The sequence below is a fragment of the Mixophyes fleayi genome, chromosome 7 (assembly GCF_038048845.1).
Source record: "Mixophyes fleayi isolate aMixFle1 chromosome 7, aMixFle1.hap1, whole genome shotgun sequence".
NCBI classification, from domain to species: domain Eukaryota; kingdom Metazoa; phylum Chordata; class Amphibia; order Anura; family Limnodynastidae; genus Mixophyes; species Mixophyes fleayi.
The window spans coordinates 93,514,464-93,536,727 of record NC_134408.1 but is presented as its reverse complement, the minus strand read 5'-3'; the positions used below and the strand labels follow the sequence as shown (position 1 = coordinate 93,536,727).

Genomic DNA, 22,264 nt, shown 5'->3' with positions numbered 1-22,264 from the left:
CTCTGCCGTCATTCTGTCCCCCTCCTCTGCTGTCACACTGTCCCCCTCCTCTGCTCTCTGCCCCCTCCTCTGCCATCATTCTGTCCCCCTCCTCTGCCCCCCTCCTCTGCCATCATTCTGTCCCCCTCCTCTGCCCTCTCTCACGCTGTCCCCCTCCTCTGCTCTCTGTCCCCCTCCTCTGCTCTCTGTCCCCCTCCTCTGCCATCATTCTGTTCCCCCTCCTCTGCTATCATTCTGTCCCCCTCCTCTGCCATCATTCTGTCCCCCTCCTTTGCCATCATTCTGTCCCCCTCCTTTGCCATCATTCTGTCCCCCTCCTTTGCCATCATTCTGTCCCCCTCCTCTTCCATCATTCTGTTCCCCCTCCTCTGCCATCATTCTGTTCCCCCTCCTCTGCCATCATTCTGTTCCCCCTCCTCTGCCATCATTCTGTTCCCCTCCTCTGCCATCATTCTGTTCCCCTCCTCTGCCATCATTCTGTTCCCCTCCTCTGCCATCATTCTGTTCCCCCTCCTCTGCCATCATTCTGTTCCCCTCCTCTGCCATCATTCTGTTCCCCTCCTCTGCCATCATTCTGTTCCCCCTCCTCTGCCATCATTCTGTTCCCCCTCCTCTGCCATCATTCTGTTCCCCCTCCTCTGCCATCATTCTGTTCCCCCTCCTCCTCTGCCATCATTCTGTTCCCCCTCCTCTGCCATCATTCTGTTCCCCCTCCTCTGCCATCATTCTGTTCCCCCTCCTCTGCCATCATTCTGTTCCCCTCCTCTGCCATCATTCTGTTCCCCCTCCTCTGCCATCATTCTGTTCCCCCTCCTCTGCCATCATTCTGTTCCCCCTCCTCTGCCATCATTCTGTTCCCCCTCCTCTGCCATCATTCTGTTCCCCCTCCTCTGCCATCATTCTGTTCCCCCTCCTCTGCCATCATTCTGTTCCCCCTCCTCTGCCATCATTCTGTTCCCCCTCCTCTGCCATCATTCTGTTCCCCCTCCTCCTCTGCCATCATTCTGTTCCCCCTCCTCTGCTACGATCCCTCTCACACTCTTCCCCGCGCCAGGCGCCAGCCACAGAAAGAAGAAAGAAAACAGGAACTTACCAATCCGCCGGGCGTCGGGACCCAGCAGCCTCCTCTCTCCCGCAGCTGTTACTGACGTCGATATTCAGTGACAGCTGCGGGAGAGAGGAGGCTGCTGGGTCCCGGCGCCCGGCGGATTGGTAAGTTCCTGTTTTCTTTCTTCTTTCTAGGTCTGGCCCGCGGCACCCCAGTGACAGCGCCGCGGCACCCCTGGGAGCCGCGGCGCACAGTTTGGGAACCGCCGCCCTAGCCCAAATATAATTCTGCCATTACATTTTAAATTTACCTCCCTCTCCAATGCAACATAGTTTTGCCATGCTTGCTTACTTTTTCTTAACTTTACTTAATAAATCAGGCCCTTTGACCATGGGAAGATTATTGGTGCCAGATGTGGTAGTTGGAGTATCTCAGAAACTACACTACTGACATCCCAGGATTTTTACACACAACAATCTATAGGGTTTACAGAGAATAGTGTGCAAAACAAAACACACCCAGTGAGCGGCAGTTCTGTGAGCAAAATGCCTTGTTAATGAGAGGTCAGAGGGGAAGGGCCAGACTGGTTCAAGCTGACAGGAAGGCTGAAATAACTGAAATAACCATGTGTTACAGCAATGGTATGCAGAATAGCATCTCTGAATGCACAGCACATCAAACCTTGAAGTGGATGGGCAACAGCAACAGAAGAATACACTGGGTTCCACTTCTGGCATCTAAGAATCTAAGGCTACAGTAGGCACAGGCTCACCAAAACTGGACGGCTGAAGACTGGAAAAATGTTGACTGGTCTGACGAATCTCGATTTCTGCTACCACATGCAGATGGTAGGTTCAGAATTTGGTGTAATTAACATGAATTTATGGGTGCATCCTGCATTGTGTCAACGGAGCAGGCTGGCGGGGGTGGTATGATGGGGTGGGGAATGTTTTCACATGCATTAAACCCCTTAATAGCAATTGAGCATCATTTAAATGCCACAGCCTACTTAATTATTAATGCTGAAAATGTGCATCCCTTTCTGGCCACAATCTACCCATCTTCTAATGACTACTTCCAGCAGAATATCATGTCATGCCAAAAACCACAACGCCATCTAAAGCAGGTACCACAAACATGACAATGAGTTCAGTGTACTTCAACGCCCTCCACAGTCATCTCAATCAAGTAGAGCACATTTGGAATGTGGTGGAATAGACGATTCGCAGTATGAATTTGCAGGAGACAAATCTGCAGTAATGGACTGATATATTATGGACCAGAATCTCTAAAAAATATTTCTAGCACCTTGGTGATTATTATTAAACAAAAGGAAAAAAATGGGTAGATATTGGAAAGAGACAGTGATGACTGACAGAGTCTGTTGTCTTTCTCTTATGTCAAGATTCTTGAAATTAGCAGTACAGTTAATGTTGACAAGTGACTGCAATGGTTGACCAACTGTGTGGTTTACACCTGGTTATCTGTTAGTATGGTGTGCAATATTGTAGCATTTCTAATTTATTTATGATTTGCAAGTAGACTCTATAACAGTTGCTCACTAAAAACTATTCATATATTAGAACAATATGAGATTTTTAGTATTCCAGGATTAAATGAAAAATTAAATATTTCTTACTGTAACTTTCGCCAGTACAGCTTTAGAAAGCTTATCTGTGAATAAGAACTTCATTTCCTTGAGTTTTCTGTCTGGCACAAGATTTCCAAGATCAAAGAGCAAGTACCTGAATACAATAAAGCAAAATCATTGGTAAATATGAAAAATGCCTTTGTATTATATTTGTGTCTTCATAAATTTCTATGTGCTGAATGTAAAGTGCAAAGTGTTTTTTCTGCTCCCCGTGGTCAGGGGAAACCTATGGAACACTTTGCATATCTCATGATAGGATGAGTTCAATATGCTAATAAAAGACAATAAAAAAAACTTATCTAGCACTGCGCTAACATGTCTTTGGGTATTTATTTGGTAATTAAAATAAATAAATAAAAAGCTACTTAGCATGCAATAATAAAAACAATAAAAATAAAACAAAATATAAAAAATAAAAATAATAAAATACACTGCAATATCCATATGCAGGTAATTGCAGAGATAACGATAGAGTGTAACTAGAGAAGGGGAGGATGGGCATTTTGTAAAGAGGCAAAAAATATAATAAGGGTATTTGTTAGTTGAGTATGCTAATCAGATTTTGTTACATTTAGCCAGGTTATTAACATAGAACTTGCTCATGACTGTTTCTTTAAACTCTAGGGATACCTATATTTGTATATAACAGATTTTATTGCACCACCCAACTCAATGACAAAAATGTGGATAGCAACAACATATTACAAACAAAGTAACATAATGAAAATATTATAAATATGTTACATTTGCTTGTGCTCAGACACTGCATTTGTCCTCCACTAGATGTCATTGCTGTTTGTAGATCTCAAAGATTTCAAACTGGTTTAAATGCATTCATCTCACATTAAACTTAATTTAGATGAAACACATAGTAACACTCTGGGGCGGATCCAATGTTGCGCTAGGTGATGCTCTGTGTCTCTGGAACAGTCTGCGGAGACACATTGCATCAAGAGTTTTTACCCAAATTTCTGCTTAATTTCCTTGCATCCTTTAGAGCTGCGCAGAAAAATGAGCATCATGTCTTCCTTTTGTCTACCCCATAGCTATTAAGCTCACACCCAATAATTTAATCTAAACTTTACCTATGAAGAAGTATAGTAGCCCACCGTCACATTTTATCAGTACCAGACTGTGCCCTGATCACAAAATAAGTGCTTGTCCCCAACACTTTATACCAGCCTGTGCTCATTACATTTCATCGTTTTCTGCGCCATCACAGTACACTGGTCTCTGGCCATCATATCTACCAACTTGTGACCAATCTCACAATTACAGCCACATTATACCAACTGATGCCCATAGTTCACCAGCCTGCTCCCCATCACAGTTCACCAAGGTATGTCCTAATTACAATATACCATCCTATTCCTTCATTACAGTACACCAGTATGGCCCAAACTTACAGTTTACCTGCTTGGGTCTGCAGTATATTAATTACCATGTGTCCACAGGTTAGAGGACAGTGCCCACAGTGTACCAGCCAGTGCCCCAATACTATACACTGGCCTGTGCACCGTCACAGTATACTCATATGTACCTAAGTCCCAATATATGAATCTTTGTCGCACTGAGTATGCCTGCCTGTGCCCAGTATATGTCTATTCCCACAGTAGTACAACCTGTACCTGATGTAATGCACCCTGTGCCCTCAGAGTTCCGACCTGTTCCCAAAGTAAACCTACCTGTGCCCCCAGTATAAGAAAGAAAAGAGGTGAGTGCGGCACCCAATTACATATAAATTTAATATAGAGCTCTAATATACTAATGAATAAAGCTGATTTATTACAACGCTATTGATCATTTACATGTATAATTTACAAACAACATTTTAAGTATTCACATAATTTGCAAACAACATATTTAGTATTCACATTGGCATATCAAATGTTTTTAAAATGAACAAATTTTATAATTTAGTATTTGAACAAAGTGAACAGCCTGATATCTGAACTAGGTTAATAATTATTAGTTTCTGTACTTTTGTTATTCATGTAATCTGTAACATTTTGCTTCACCTGATTGGTGGATGTCTGGAACCATCCGCTAAGCAAAGTGCACAAAGCTGTCTAGTAGGTGCATCACAGCACAGCCAAAATTGTTCTGAAGTGCACTAGGAGACAGTGTGGGACTGCAAGAGTGGTAAGTTTCATTGGGGCCTGATTCAGTCATCAGCAGGTATTTTGGGGGGATGTCTTCATTATAAAGCCATCAGAGATCTGGGGTCTGATTAATAATCTACCAGAGATTAGTAGGGGGACTTAATTAAAGCCACCATAGGTCTATCGTCTGTATATTGAATTCACCAGAGATTTGGAGTGGTCTGCATTATAAAAGTCACACAAGTTTTTAGGGGTCTGCTCTACACTACAAGCAGAAATTTAGATGCCCTGGTACATTGATTTAGGAAACTGCATTGTAAAGCTACCAAAGATTTGAAGGGTTGTATTTTATAGCTGCATCCAGCACAGGGTTGCCATTGAATACTAGCCATTAATATGCATTGTGTTTAAACTAATGACCATGTGAATGTTCTCCTTTGTGTATAGAGGTCAATAGAATGCTCTCTGTATTAAGATGTTCACTGCACATGAATACACTTTGTATTGTATATCAATCATTTGTATGCTGTCTGTTTTGTATATTGCTCACTAGATGCTTACTGTATTGTATATATTGCTCACTAGGATGCTTCCTGTATTGTATATATTGGTCACAAGGATGTATCCTGTATTGTATATATTGCTCACTAGGATGCTTCCTGTATTGTATATATTGATCACTATGATGCTTCCTGTATTGTATATATTGGTTACTAGGATGCTTCCTGTATTGTATATATTGGTTACTAGGATGCTTCCTGTATTGTATATATTGGTTACTAGCATGCTTCCTGTATTGTATATATTGCTCACTAGGATGCTTCCTGTATTGTATATATTGATCACTAGGATGCTTCCTGTATTGTATATATTGGTTACTAGGATGCTTCCTGTATTGTATATATTGGTTACTAGGATGCTTCCTGTATTGTATATATTGATCAATAGGATGCTTCCTGTATTGTATGAATTTGCAGGAGACAAAGCTGCAGTAATGGACTGATATATTATGGACCAGAATCTCTAAAAAATATTTCTAGCACCTTGGTGATTATTATTAAACAAAAGGAAAAAAATGGGTAGATATTGGAAAGAGACAGTGATGACTGACAGAGTCTGTTGTCTTTCTCTTATGTCAAGATTCTTGAAATTAGCAGTACAGTTAATGTTGACAAGTGACTGCAATGGTTGACCAACTGTGTGGTTTACATCTGGGTATCTGTTAGTATGGTGTGCAATATTGTAGCATTTCTAATTTATTTATGATTTGCAAGTAGACTCTATAACAGTTGCTCACTAAAAATTATTCATATATTAGAACAATATGAGATTTTTAGTATTCCAGGATTAAATGCAAAATTAAATATTTCTTACTGTAACTTTCGCCAGTACAGCTTTAGAAAGCTTATCTGTGAATAAGAACTTCATTTCCTTGAGTTTTCTGTCTGGCACAAGTATTGTATATATTGGTCACAAGGATGCTTCCTGTATTGTATATATTGCTCACTAGGATGCTTCCTGTATTGTATATATTGATCACTATGAGGCTTCCTGTATTGTATATATTGGTTACTAGGATGCTTCCTGTATTGTATATATTGGTTACTAGGATGCTTCCTGTATTGTATATATTGCTCACTAGGATCCTTCCTGTATTGTATATATTGATCACTAGGATGCTTCCTGTATTGTATATATTGGTTACTAGGATGCTTCCTGTATTGTATATATTGGTTACTAGGATGCTTCCTGTATTGTATATATTGATCACTAGGATGCTTCCTGTATTATATATATTCATCACTAGGATGCTTCCTGTATTGTATATGTTGCTCACTAGGATGCTTGCTATATTGTATATATTGGTCACGTGGATACTTCCTGTATGTATATATTGGTTACAAGGTGCAATTGGTCGCAAGCTGCTCTTGCATTTCATACCAATTTTTCCAATACAGCATTCTGAAAGAAGAGCCTGAGTCACTTGCTTGTGTTTGTCCCCCAGACAAAAAGTTGCTAAGCCAGCCCTGAGTCCTTAACGCAGCCAGGGTGTTTCATATGCCATACTGTATTTAGCAGTAGCGCTGTGCAGGGAAGTGAGTGTAGATATTGGGCAGTTTGGGATGAGAAGATATGTGATAAGGAAAAGGGTTCAACCCTCCCAAAATAAGTGATCTAATCTCCCAGTGGCAACCTGTGTTATAGACTACCTTGCCCACCACAGAAATCATGCCTATATTTACAATACAGCTAACTAGAATTAACTAAGGATGATAAAACATAATGCAAAATGCAATCTCCCTGGTCACCTGGGAGAGGGTCCAACCAAGAGAGCAATTAGAATGGTAATCAGCCATCAGCCCAATTAGTAAACTAGAGTCTCATCTGGACAGCACTCTGCATATGTCCCTAAAATATTGTCCCTAACAGTATGTTAGTGACATATATTTCCAGAGATACATGTTAAAACTTAGGTCTGTCTCCGTAATATACAAGCAACTGGCAATTACTAGTATATTTATTATAAACATTATGGGCCTGAGTCATTAAGGAACACATCTGTCTTTTTGAGCATATACTCCGCAAAATCAGTCTGCACATGCACAGTACCAGCTGGTTAAGGAGTTAAAAAAACTCTTACTACAGCCTACGATTTAGGGGAGTGAATGAAGTGGAATGGGCGTATTCACGTTGGCAATGTACAGTAAGGGCGTTCTGTTGAGGCATGTTCTGGTCAACTTCAGTGTGCTGGATTTCAGCCATATATCCTACTTCAGCTAGGAGTTGAGTCTAAGTGCTCTTACGGCAGACTGTCAGCCGGACCCAGCAGCAGTAGTCAGTGTTAAAATAAATAAATAAATAAAACAGCATGGCCCCCTCCCTCCCAAACAGATTAAGCCTAGTACTAGGAGTAGAAAAATTGCAATGGTGGTGTGTGTGTGTGGTGTGTGTGTGTGTGTGGGGGGGGAAGCATGTGGTCCCTTCGGTTTTACTACAACCTGCACTAGGCTTAACCAGCGTGGGGTCCCCTGCAATAATGACAAAGCAGCCCCAGGTTGGTCAGCACAGGGCTGGATTCCCTAGGGAGTTGGGGTACCCAGCCCCATGCTATAAACACTTGTGCTTTTCCCACACCCCTGAGCAGTGGGTGTTGGGTAACAAAAGTGATTTTATTAATAAAAACACCATTTTGTGTTGGTGCACTACAGGTCCCATCAAGCCCAGGCTGCCATCAACAGTTTGGGCATGCTGTTGGTTGTAGTATTGGTTTGTGTAGTGATTTATCATTATGGCAGGGGGACCCCACGCTGCGCGTTCCCATGCTATAGTGTCAACAGACCTGACTGTGGGTTGTAGTAAAATCGGGCGTGGGTTTTACTACTCCCTGCAGATATACTCCTTAATGACTCAGTCCCTTTGACTTAACAATATCTAGATATTTCATAATTCTTACCTGTATGGAGAAATGATCAGCTTTCCTTGCATTGTCTTCACAACTTTAAAATGCTTTTTTAGAAGGTCATGCCGCTTTAAACAGTATAGCAGTTCCTCAATGAGACTTGTATCTTCGTTACTTAGAACACCCATTTCCTGTAGCTTGTTAAAGAGTTCAGTGCCTTCTTTTCTATCATCCTGGGATCGTTGTGGGATAAGATCTTTGCACAAGAAATACATTTCACTAATTTCACTAGTTTCCAGCTGCTTTATAATGTTGAACAATTGACAATTTCGGTCCGCCATACTGGTGACATTTATTTCAATGACTGATTTTCTGTCCTTAAATGTAGAAAATACAGAGTTAGAATGTTTGTATTTGTTAGGATTACTATGGCTAAAATAGTCAATTACAAATGACCATTATACTAACAAACAATATATTACAGATGTCAAGCTTTACATAACTTGTCAGACTATCAGAGATTAGTTTTGCATACAAAACTAAGTAAACAATTTATGTAAAAAACGTGCTGCAAAATGATGCAGACGCTGCACAAACAACACACACTAAGTATTAAACAGACAGGCACCTATCTCATATCTCTACAGGTCTTTGCCTTTCCGCCTGAGTCATTGAGTGCTGAGTCACTTGTCATGTGTTGATTTAGGTGTGTGTTACTAAATGTATGAAGCACCTCTTTAATTCACAAGATAAATCTGTCATGAAACGAGCCCAAATATTAGTGACACACTAATCTCTTTGGACATGTTTCATGTAAAGCATAACTGCCACTGCCTAAATATTGTACTGAAAGTTGTCTACTGTCCATAAAATATCCCTACTCTTCTCCTCTGATTACGTATATTGGGCCATTAAGTCATTAAGGAAAGTAGGAAAAAAAGGAGTAAATGTTCTCTGGGACAAACCATGTTACAATGCAAGGGGTGCAAATTAATTTATTTTTTTGCACACAAGTTAAATACTGACTGTTTCCCAATTAGCACACAAATACTTAATAGCTTTATTTTTACACTGAAATTTAAAGCTGATCTAGGACATCCCATACCCCAAGTATAAATCTGTCCCGAATTTTTTAATTTACCTCCCCTTTCAATGCAGCATGGTTTTGCCCAGATGTAAAGTTACTCCTTTTTGATGCTTTGCTCTCCTTAATGACTCAGGCCCATTGAGTTCACTTATCACTATTTATTCTTATTCTCTATGCTTTATAATTTACACTTTTGAAAAAACAGTATTTAACATGTTTGTAAATGTGCTGTATACACTTGTATATTGTACACAGCTTTCACTTGAAATAAAATACATATATTGAGGCATTGAAAATTGTTACATAAAGGAATCCTTCAGAAGAAAAACTTTGGGCCATGCTTGCCTATTCTACCAAAATGTCCGGGAGGCCCCAAATTGCAGGAAGTCTTCCCAGACACCCTCCCGGATCCTAGGTGGAAGCAGGGCTTAATGACACGATTTGTGTAATCATAGCCCCATCCCTTGCTGTGTGACTCTGCAAGTTGCAGCATTACCCAGCTGGGAATGGGCCATTGTGACACAATCGTGTCACCCCACCCCTTGCGCACTTGCCCCCTATCCGCTCCTCCGGGATCTCCCAGAAGAGACTATTAAAATGTTGCCAAGTATGATTTGGGCGCAGTTTTTGGTACAAATGGACAACATTGCTTGAAGCTCTATCTGTGTAACAATTAAAGAGAATTTTTATATCACTGGTACTATGTTCATACCAGATTGCATAAAATCTACTCCACAACATCAGAGAGGTTGCTTTCTCAAATGCTCCTTTTTGCATATCTGGTGGGATATAAATAAATGATGATGCTGATGACATCTCCTCTCTTGTCTCAAAATATCTCCCAACTCAGCAACTCGGTTCTACACAAAATCTGCGTCTCTCATCCACCCTCATTACATCCTCCCATTCCCGGTTACAGGACTTTTTTCGGGCTGCACCCACTCTATGGAATTCTCTCCCTCGCACAATAAGACTCTCCTGTGGTCTACAAACTTTCAAGCGTTCTCTGAAAACCTACCTATTCAGACAAGCTTATAATATTCCTCAACCACCCTCTTAACCTCACCGCCTTAAGCCTGTTACTGCCTGTTACACAATTTCACACAAGACAACCACCCCCTGACCAACATTTTTTCGCGTGACATGATCATTTAGCTTATGAGTCACTTTTACCTTTGCAGTCTGGCTGGGCCAAAATGCAAAATGTAGACTTAACCTCATGTGTCAATCTCCCATTGTCCCATAGATTGTAAGCTTGCGAGCAGGGCCTTCTCACCTCTTTGTCTGTTTTACCCAGTTTGTTTATTAGTTTATTATGTTTGTCCCCAATTTTAAAGCGCTACGGAATATGTTGGCGCTATATAAATAAATGATGATGATGATGATGATGACTGTCTAAGATTATTCATTCAACAGGTATCTTTTGGAGTAATATTGGAGATCTCATGCTCACTTTTACCCACATTGATATCCCTTTCTCCTAAACTAATAAGACACTATCTTGACTCTCACCTATCAGCTAGTTTCTGGTTGGAAGACCCCATGTTACCAATCTGACCTTAACATGCTGTGGCAGAGGCATCAAATTAAATACATGCCCTGCATAATAAACAACTTAGCCCAATCCTTTTGCAAACTCTGGGAACCATTGGCACACTTTAACTTGTAGTAGCCCGTTTCAGTGTAACTACTGTAGTTTTGTTTCACAGCTGTTGTTAACCCACTAGGTGTCCTGCTGCATCATGCCGTCTACTCTTTTCCTCATTTTCACACAAATCCATGCTCCTTCCCATATCCTTCAAACCCATTCAAAAACTAGGTCTGCTCTAGGAGAGTTATACTGTCTTTTTGCTTGTATTGCTATGAGACATATGATCAACCTGCATGTTTAACATTTCTATAAGCAAAATCATTGTGCAGCTCAGTTGACCTTTCAATACATACATTATAAAAAAAAATGCTGGAGCTATTTTATTTTAAACCCTCAACTGTTAAACCTTGAAAAAACCTTGGTAAGAATGCTCCCATTATGAATAGTGGGCTCACGTTGCTTCCCAACAACCAAGAAAATAGAGAGTGCACCGCATACACAAATACCTGATATTATGTCTCATAATTGACCTTCACTAAGAAAACACCTTGTTTGCCTATAGCATTCTATGACTCATTCTCACATATAGGTAGCCTCTTGTCCTGTGCACGACCTGCTTCTGCTGTCTTGTAGGTAAAGCAGAACAACCAGTTTAAATGTCTACAATCACTTGTAGCCATAGCGTGAAATTAACATTGAATCATTTTTTAGTTACACTTTTCATTGCATTTTTGCAATTTATTATAAATTATAAACTTATTTCAAGGGGAGTCTGCACAATTTTCAATTATTTTCTCTAATTAATAGATAAATTATTTAAAGTATTTTTATTAAAGTGTCTCCAACACTGTATTTTTTTATTTTCTTATTGCTTCTGTTTAATATAAATATTGAGCGATGACTGTAAAAAAATATTGGTGTTACAGGATTTTATAAATAGTGCTAATACTGTCAGCAGAACTTATCATTCAATACAGTAACAGTATTTCCATTTTTTTCCTGAATCCCCTTATCTCCTCCCTGAGCTCTTCTTTCATCCTTAATTTTATTAAGGTGTGATATTTACCTCACAATACAATAGCATGGGTGCAGGACTTAGTGGTGAGGGGTATGTGTAATATAACTGAGGGGTGAGGTCAGGGCTGTAAAGAGGGTGGCGAGGGCTGTGCGACCACCCAGGGCACAAGTCTGATGGAGCACAATGGCCACCTGCTATTTGGCCATGAGCAGACCTCAGGTTATAGGAATGTTACTGCCACAAGGCTGCACCACAATTCAGCATCTGCCCGGCAAAACAAAAAAGGACGTCCGGCTCCCTGCAATGTTAGGATGTCATAATGATGTCAGTAGAGAGGGGCCAGGAAGAAGAATGCAAAGAGGAAAAAAGAAGCAGAGAAGAGGTCAAGAAGAGTAAAGAAGAAAAGAAGTTCATTACATTACTTCAGAGGAAACAGAGGTTTTTTTGTTATTGGCAGAAAAGTGGCTGGAGAGAACAGAGGAGTGGGGTGGCTGGAGAAAATAAAACCTAAATTATTTACTCACTGTTCATCTTTCCAGGGGGTAAACTACAACCAACAGGGCCCCAACATTCCAGGATCTGGCCAAACAGCAAGCCAGCTTAAGACATCAGCTGCATCACTAGGTAGTCAAAGTTGCGAGAACAGGTAGGAGAGTGCAGCACAGAGTTGGAGAATGGTCTTGTTAATGTAGAGGGCTAAACATGTCCCCACTGTATGATGGCTACGCCTGCCAGACAGTGTGCTGCCTCTCAGCATCTGCTCCCACAAAGATGCAGGGAGGGGAGGTGCCAGAGTTCTCTATTGCCCAGGGCACTAAAATATCTTGTTACGGCTCTGGGTATATCTTTAGTTCTGAAAAGGTCTAAAAATATATCAGAAAACAGGCAATCATGATATGGCAGACACAACTCTCTTAATTTGTTCATAATCTACACAGAGGGATCACAGAAATCCATGCTATATAACTATGCATTCACAAAAAACATGTAGAGCTCCCTTGATGGGAGAGCAATAGGGAATGCTGCCAGAGACCCTTAGGGGTTTTCTTAAATTCTGCAACGGGTTGGTATAGGGTTAGGGTACAGGATAGTGAGATTTTAGCCTGTAGTTCCCTAGCTTACACTTCCAATTGGTAATTTTATATTTACTATAAATTAAGTAAATTAGCATAGAGAAACAAAGATAATTACAACTGTGGAGAAACCTTGTTGGACAGGAACCTCCTTTAAGGAAATGCTGTTTTAACCATTGGATTGTTTAATTGATGTGCATGTTACAAATATTGTAATCAAATTTGGCAAATGTTTGTATTGTGATCATATGCAAATTAAGTTTTTAAAGTTTTGTTCATTTCTACTTACATTTATGCATGCTTGTTAGTGAGTGATTTGCATGTTTTCTATGAGTAATTTGCAATTCACTGTATGATATGATAATACTGTTCACTATTGGTGATTTGTATGTGCAATATCATTCCTAAAAATTGCTGTACTAATAAACCCCCCCCCTTTTTTCCTTTTTTCCTTGTTATCTGCTTCATACACCTCTGCATTTATAGTACGGTCTCCGAGTTGTTCTTTATCACGATACAATAGGGTTTTATATTTATTTTAAATTTTTTATTTTTTATTTTTATTTTTATTTTTATATTTATATTTATATTTATTTTTATTTATATTTTTATTTTTATTTTCATTTTCATTTTCATTGCTATATATATATATATATTTTTTTTCTCTATTATACTCTACAAGAGTTATTTGATTTTTATACTTCATTTATATTATTATTTTTGGGATACGTATTTTACATTACCACCTAGGTGACATAAAAGAAACCAAAGTTCTCTTTTTTACTTAGACCCAGCCTATCTTTGAGGCATGTTCATTTCCACCAATTAAAATATTATTAGGGAGGTGTCTAAAGCGGATGCTCTGTATATAAACACCGCCCCTTTTTTGGAATGGATCTACACATTATATTTTTATCCCTGAAGAAGCCTCCGATGGAGGGGTGAAACGCGTTGGTTACTAGTTTTTATTAATCTCTATCAAAACAGGTTTTACTCCTGTCTCATTTATCTACACATCATACAGCGCTGAACCATATTCAGGCTGTCCGATACCGGAAGTGCGGCGTTTGGAACGCAGGTTTGCGTTCCAACATACAGGAAGAGAAGGTGAGCTCACTGAAATCCAGCTACAGTCGGCGGTGCACCGTCTCCGGAAGGAGAGAGCCCCCATTCATAGCTTTGGAGGGCTTTACGGACTCTGACACTGGTATTGAACCTCCTATAAGATCTTTACAGAGGTAATCTTCATCTTATATATTTATCGCTGGAACTGTGTTTTTCAGTAGTATACATGACTGTTGTTTTTTTCTGACCATTCTGTCAGAGGGTAAAATGATATTTTCCCTCCTCGTTGTACATATTTTGGATTTGTTTATATGGTTATTTTGAATTTTCTTTTTTTCATCCATTTTGACCTTATACATATTTTTATTTTTATTTTTATTTTTATTTATTTTTTCATTTTTCAACCTTTTATTTTTTATTTTTTATTTTAATTTACCTTTTATATTTTTTTTTATTTTATAGCTTCATCCCAACATTATCGTTGAGTTATAGGATATTCAATAAACCCTTCTGGTTATTTTTCAAGTGCCTCCTGTTGTTGTTATTATATCTATTAGCATTCATCCTTGCCATATAGCCCTACTTTATTTCCGTTAATATACATTTTTATTCATAGCGCCGTGGGTCAATATTATGTTTACACTAAAAATTGCTGTATAGGAAAATGGTGCATGAGTTACTATAACATCTGCTTAACTTACTTCACTGTACCTTACAATACAGACATCAGCATAGTGGAGGCTCATTGGAAGTAGGAGAGAGCGATTTAAAGTATAAATAAATAATGGTACCAGATAATTTATCTCAGCTGAGGAACTCACTAGCAATTCGCAGAGTAAGGCAAAGTACTCTTTTATTAACAGGTGTTTATGAGGTTGGGACAAATCCTTTGCATAGTGAACTAGACAAAAGTCCCGAAGAATCCCATTGGCCAAGAAATAAAACAGACCTACCTCTATTATAAATATTAAAAGATATACTTAGCTAGTCAAGGTTTGTAACTGTATATGTATTTAACTACTCAGAACAGTAACTCTATTTCTCACTCAGAAAGAACTTCAGCTGATAAGCCTGTGAGATAGTATAAGTGAAATCGCCTCCCGTCAGGGATGGTAAAGACAAATACAGTAGAGCAAATTGAACATGCTTGGGATAGACATAAGGTTATCCTTACAAATAAATAAGGATCAAATAGGGTTACAGGTTACCAAAGGTTAAAAAATTGGCAGACTAGATGGGCCAAGCGGTTCTTATCTGCCATCAAATTCTATGTCTCTATGTTTCTAAACCAGTGGTGGGCAAAAGGCAACCTGCCGAGCCTTCACCCATGGCGGACTCATTCGAGTTAACTCATTCTCTGCTTTGTGATTTAATTTTGGAGCAGGTGGGCATTTGGGTGCATTTTGGGATAAGTGATGTTGGCGTGTCAAAGTTCTTTTCTGACTGTTTTTGTTTATTCTTGAAATGAAGGGTAACGTGCGGTCCTTAAAGTATATCGGGTTGGCCATCACTACTCTACACTCTTAGCAATCTAATTCTTACACACAGCCTTTTACATGTAACATCCCCTTATTATGGCTAAGGGTTATGTTCAATAACGCTTTGGGAGGAATTCAATTGACCGTAGTAAGAGTTATAGTGCGCAGGCCACGCTACTTTCACAAGTAACACGTCCTGCGCACTATAACTCTTACTACGGTAATAGTGCGCATTATTACCGCTAGTATGGTAATTTCAAAGTTGGTTTTAGTTCTCAGTTCTGAAAGCTGCGAGCAGAAATCTGCGTTAAGATTACCGTTCTAACACAACATAGATACACTAGTAAAGTGATATGTACTAGTAACCATATAATTTGAAGTATTAGTCTAATTTTTTTTACTATACTATTAAATTGACTTTAAAAACCAAACCCAACTCCTTATAAACTCTCACTGTATATTATACCTTTATATTTATCTCATAGCTCATTAAATTAATTTATAATAGGCATATATTAAATACTAAATAAAGCTCCTCACTTATAACAAACATTAACAGATCAAGGTTGTCACATATTTAAAATTTTACAGCTCAGATTGTTTATTTATTTTTTCTCCTTCAATTAATGGACAGACTTTCGTTGCTGCACATAAATCTTAGTGGGTAACTACTTTTTGATTATTTAAATGTGTATCTCACTTTCACTTTATCCGTAGCTGAATTGCATTTTAAGGCGTAGAAGATATATTTATCAGACATATAAGTCAGACTTTCAAATAAATATTTATATTGGTGTTGAAGATATATTGAATACATATATATGTGTATGTTATGGAATTTAGACTGTATGCTCCAATGGGGCAGGGACTGATGTGAGTGAGTTCTCTGTACAGTGCTGCGGAATTAGTGGCACTATATAAATAGCTGCTGCTGCTGATAAAATATACAGCAGATGTTTTTCAACATAATTTATGAACTGGTGAGTAATTGATATAAAAAATTCTCAGATGTACTCACAATATCCTATATTTGAATTTAATGAATAATGATCTGTTCTTCTCTTTATCCTTATGATATTACTCTTCATATAATTGACTCACCACAGATGTTTTTTTTCTTATAAATCTGTCTCTATCAATTTTCTTAAAGAAGAGAATATTGTTGCACTACTTAGACACACAAACTACACATCTCTTTATACATTTTATCAGTATCATGTTCTCAACATTTCTAGGTATATGTTGCAATCATTCTTTTATTGAGGTGCTACCATCCAGTATCCAAATAATCAGAAATAAACAAAAGGTGTCAGGCGCTGTCCCTGCTGTTTCCTGTCAGACGGGGACGGACGCCCCCAACTTCTGTCGAGCGGTCTGCTGCTTAGCAACAGGCCAGCTGCGGCTTCCTGTAGCTGCCTGTCGGGCGCATGCTCCCATCCCATTGCTAGGCAACAGGACGCTACTTTACCACAGCGTGCCGCCTCCTGAGTCCTCCTATCAGCTGCAGCTCTGCCCCTATTTAAACTTGTCTCTGGCGCCATTAGGGTGCCAGAGTAACAATTTTCATACCCTGAGTTCCTGGTTCTCCTTACTCCAGTTTCCTGAATGTGCTCCCAGTATTCCTGCTTCCTCGTTGTGACCCGGCTTGTCGACCATCCCTCGTTCTGTGTGATCCATATTGATCCGCAACCTTGGCTTGTTGACCATCCCTCTGGATTCTCCCTGGTACCTTGCATTCCCGATTTAGCTTGACCCGGACCGTCTGACCCTTCCACATTACACCGGTAACTGGCTAGCAGGACCGCGACCTGCGTACCCGGTGCAGCGAAGTCCAAACCTCCTTGAGGGGGTCCCTGGCGAATGCCAGGGGTCCGTTAGACTCCGCAACTGTTAGTTCAGTAGCGCTAATACCGGTGAGTGTCCTACTCCTGTTATTCTCAAGAGGCTATCAGCCTGACAGTTTACTCTGGCCATGACTGACGGTACCGGAGAACCCTCTGCTCGAGATCTCCTCCTCCATTTAGGACAGCGAGTGGAACAACAAGAATCCAACCAGGCGCAACTCGTACAGTGCATACAAGGAGTGATTTACCGTCTTGATTCCCTGAATATCCCTCAGGCGGCTGCTCCTACTCCTTCTTCTCCTTCTAGTGGGACTGTCGCTACTCCTAGGACCCTACGGATTCCCACACCTAAGAAGTATGACGGTAATCCCAAGGGTTGTCGCGGATTCCTTAACCAATGCTCCATCCAATTTGAACTGGCACCGTAAAATTTCTTCCGGAAATCTCTTCCGAAAGAGCTAAGGTAGCCTACATTATTTCCCTCCTCACTGGACAAGCCCTGGCCTGGGCCTCCCCGCTCTGGGAGCGAAATGATGTATCTCTCTATAATTCTGCCACCTTTATCGAGAACTTTCGAAAGGTATTTGACGAGCTCGGCCATGTGTCTTCCGCTGCCTCTAGTCTTCTGACCCTTCGTCAAGGTTCCCTCATGGCTGGTCAATACGCTGTTCAGTTCCGTACCTTTGCCTCTGAATTGGGGTGGAATGATGAGGCTCTGACGGCTACCTACTGGCAAGGTTTGTCTGATCCTATTAAGGACGCCCTCGCCTCCTGAGATCTTCCCACCAAACTTGACGAGTTGGTATCTCTTAGCATTAAAGTGGACATCCGCCATCAGGAGCGTTCTGCGGAGAGAAACCAGGACCGCCGCTCTGTTCGTTTGGCTCCCCACTTTCAATCTCCAGTTCCTTCAGCCGAAGAACCGATGCAAATTGGGTGCTCTCGCTTGTCTCGGGATGAAAGGGAGCGTCGGATTAGGAATCGCCTGTGTCTGTATTGCGGGGAATCCGGTCACCTTTTGTCTTCTTGTTTAAAGAGGCCGGGAAACTCCACTTCCTAGGCAATGAAAGGGAGGTTGTCCTAGGATCCAGTCTCCATACTCCCTACTATCCTAAGGATACCAACTTCCTGATGCCAGTCACCCTCAGGTCTTCGGATGCCTCTCTGGAATGTTCCGCCTTCGTGGATTCTGGATCCGCAGGGAACTTCCACTCTGGTGTCCAAGCTTCACATACCCTGTTGTCTATTGCCGCAGCCATTGGTTCTGACCGCAGTTGACGGTAACCGAGTCAGCAACGGTTGCATCACCTGTATCACCTCTCCAGTTCGGTTGCAGGTAGGGGTTCTTCACCATGAGTGGATTAGGTTCCTGGTCATTCCGCAGTCCGTCAACTCTATCATCTTAGGGTTACCCTGGCTCAGGACGCATTTGATTGGCTTCATGCCCAGGTATCCTCCTGGGGTACTTCGTGTTTTAACCGGTGTCTCTCAAAGGTATTCCCACCCACCCGCCCACCTTGTCTCTCTCTTTAATCCCAGGTCAAGCTTCTGGAGTCGTATTTGGAGTTCCTTGACGTATTCAGCAAAACTGCCGCTGAGAGTCTTCCTCCACATCGTGCGTGGGATTGTCCCATCGAGCTGGTGCCCGGCAAAACTATTCCTAAGGGTAGAATTTATCCACTTTCCCTACCAGAGACAAAGGCTATGTCTCTGTATATCTCTGACAACCTTCAAAGAGGATTCATCAGGAAGTCTACCTCTCCCGCAGGAGCTGGATTCTTTTTTGTAAAGAAAAAAGATGGCTCCTTAAGACCCTGTATTGACTATCGTCGCCTAAATGCTATTACTATCAAGAATCGCTACTCTCTTTATCTTATTACAGAGCTGTTCGATCGCATTCGGGGTGCTAAGATCTTCTCGAAATTGGATCTCAGAGGGGCTTACAATTTAATACGTATTCGGAAAGGTGACGAGTGGAAAACGGCATTCAACACCCGCGATGGGCACTACGGGTATCTAGTTATGCCTTTTGGGCTCTGCGATGCCATCTTTCAAGATTTCGTCAACGAGATCTTCAGGGATCTTCTGTATCAATTCGTGATTGTCTACCTGGATGATATTCTAATATTCTCATCCGATCTATACTCTCATCATCTTCATGTTAAAACAGTCCTCTCTCGTCTCAGGAGATATTCCCTATATTGTAAATTGGAGTTAAACTCAAATTCTCCTCCGGCTATCACCCTCAGACGAACGGACAAACGGAGCGAGTGAATCAGGACCTAGAATGTTTCCTGCGGTGCTTTGCCTCTGATCATCAGACTTCCTGGAGTGATCTCCTTTACTGGGCTGAATTCACCCACAACAACCTCCTACATTCCTCCTCAGGCCATTCTCCATTCTTCGTTGTCTATGGGAGACATCCCACGCCTCCTCTCTTATCCGAGGCTCCACCTTCTCAAGTCCCGGCTGCTGACTCCCTCATCCATGACCTTTCTCATATCTGGACTCAAACTAAAATGGCACTGTCTACTTCTGTGCAACGACATAAGAGAGCCGCTGACCGTCATAGGAGAAATTTTCAGTGCGACCTGAATGAATTTCAATTTAAAGCAGGAATTTCGGGACCACACAGGTTAACTACGGTTAACCTGTGTGGTCCCAACATTGCCGTGGTCCTGTCATTTTTTCATTAAATCGTTTTTTTCTTGTAGGTCTTCTCCGTGTCGGAGTTCTCGTCTTCGTGGAGCCGTACCCAACCCCCTGAGATAGACAGACAGTTTTCTGAAATTTTGCGTGTTTTCAACCACAGCAGTGCAGCCCTCCATCATGGCTTGGCACTCCACAATGTTCGCTATCTTTTGCAGGCTGTGCCCGACCTTGAGTGCCAGCGAGGGCGTCTTAAATGTACCTGTCTTCTCGTCATGGCCAGCTACCAACTTCACAGCGTCTACTATGTGCAGAAAATTTGATGGGGTGGTACAGTCTTCCATCCTTTCCAAAGGGCTAGTTCTTCTGGCCTGTAGCAGTAGCCTGCCCATTTCTCTAAGCTTCTGACTGATTTACTCGTGCCTGCCAACATTTGAATGGTGTACTGGCCTCTAGCGGTGGGATGAACACACACTTTCTCCCCTCCACATTGGACACATGCACACTTTTGTTCCGACAAATGTGACTCGCGGGGACATGCCAGATTTTTATGCTGAGCATATCAGCAAGGTCCACTGCATTGATTATCCTTGAGAAGCTTTGTGGGGACCTCAATTTTCATCCCCACTACTACTCAGGTGTTGGTATGTAAACAGGTCATCGTCCCCACAAGCATATGAATGCAAGTACGCACACACACACACACACACATACAGTGGTCGAAGTGGAAATTTAGAAGTGCTGGTATGAAACTTCCACTTTACAACGACTGGCCGGGCCCCCCAAAAGTTTAGAGATTTTGATAGAGTAAAATTAACACTATTGTATAATATAAAACATATGAAATGATGCAAGGCTCTGTGACCCACACCTCTGCTGTGTCAAATTACCTTTACTCCTAGTCCCTCCACCTCTCCCTCATGTCTCCTTTGTGTACTTACATTTTCCTTCAAATCTCCATAATATTATAATAAAACTTTCCAAAATATCTCCCTTATATAATCCTATCCTCCATATTAACCTTTCCCTTTCCTTTATCTGTTTTATTTCTCTGTTCCTATGTGTCCCTATCTTCATTGTAGGTACCCCCTCTCTTCCTCCCTCCCTGTTCTCCCCTGTGCTACACATCCTACTTCTCTCACTCCTCCCTTTCTCCTTGATCCTCTCCATCTTCTTGCTCCTATTATTCCCTCTCACTAGTGAATCCTCCTCCATCACACTGTGCCCCCTCTTCCATCACACTATGCCCCCTCATCCATCACATTGTGCTCCTTTCATATCACACTGTGCCCCCTCCATATCACACTGTGCCCCCTCCAAATCACACTGTGACCTCATTCATTTCCCTGTACTTCCTCCATCACCCTGTGCCTTATCCATCACCCTGTGCCCTTATTATCAACTTTGCCCTCCATCACCCTATTTTCCCTGCTAACCCCCTCCATTATGAGCTTCTTTCTTCTGTCTTCTGTCTCCTGCTTGTCCATGGGAGCTGCATCCGACTACAGCTCACTGCTCCTTTCTGCGTCTCTCCTCACTGACAGTGTCGGGAAGTGATGATGTTCAATTCTAATAAGTGGTATCCCAAGTAGATATTAAACAGTATCATATGGAAGAGATATATATTGAATCCTTGCCTCACTAGCCCCTTTTAAGTTTAAAATGTTTTTAATATTTCACTTTTTTAGTATTAATTATTTTAAAAGGTATTGAATAAAGGTTACATTTTATTGTGTTCCTTTTTTTGTCCGGGTTGGTCAAGAAAAATGTCCAGTAGACTCCATTTGTTTCCCTGGCATTAAACCCTATGACCTTTTTCAACATTTTTTAGAGTGCCTCACATGATAAGTAGTTATTTTTCTTTATGTGTGCAATTAGACTCTGTCTGACAGTCTGAATTGCCAGTTACAGTGTGGAGGAGTGTCAAATTGTTTGTAAGTTTAAGTGGGCATGTGGAGAAGTATGAGGAGCTGTCATGTGGGGAAGTGTGTGGTGGGGTATGGTGGGAAGTCTGGGTGGCATGAGGGAAAGTCTCTTGGGCATGTAAAGGGCATGTGGAGAGGTCTGATGGGTATATCAGGAGCATGAGCGAAGGATTGAGGGACAATTAAGGAGGTCTGCTGGACCTGTGGTGAAGTGTGTGGGGCATGTGGAGAGATCTTAGTGGCATGTGGGGAGGTATATGGGGAAGTCTAATGGCATTTGGCAAGGTCTGATGGTGTATGGAGAGGTCTGATGGGCATTTCCGGGGCATGTGG

General features: G+C 41.2%; 1 protein-coding gene across 1 annotated transcript in view; it reads right to left on the bottom strand.

The window, feature by feature from the left end:
- The window catches only part of LOC142097891 (caspase-8-like), a 43,101-nt gene extending 34,495 nt beyond the window's left edge, over positions 1–8,606 (bottom strand). Inside the window, exons 1-2 of the mRNA XM_075180127.1 lie at positions 8,256–8,606; positions 2,688–2,793 (exon numbers count right to left, since the gene is read on the bottom strand). Of these exons, the coding sequence (XP_075036228.1) occupies positions 2,688–2,793; positions 8,256–8,542 (393 nt within the window). The 5' untranslated portion in view covers positions 8,543–8,606. The remainder of the gene's footprint in view (positions 1–2,687; positions 2,794–8,255) is intronic.
- Positions 8,607–22,264: the final 13,658 nt, after the last annotated feature.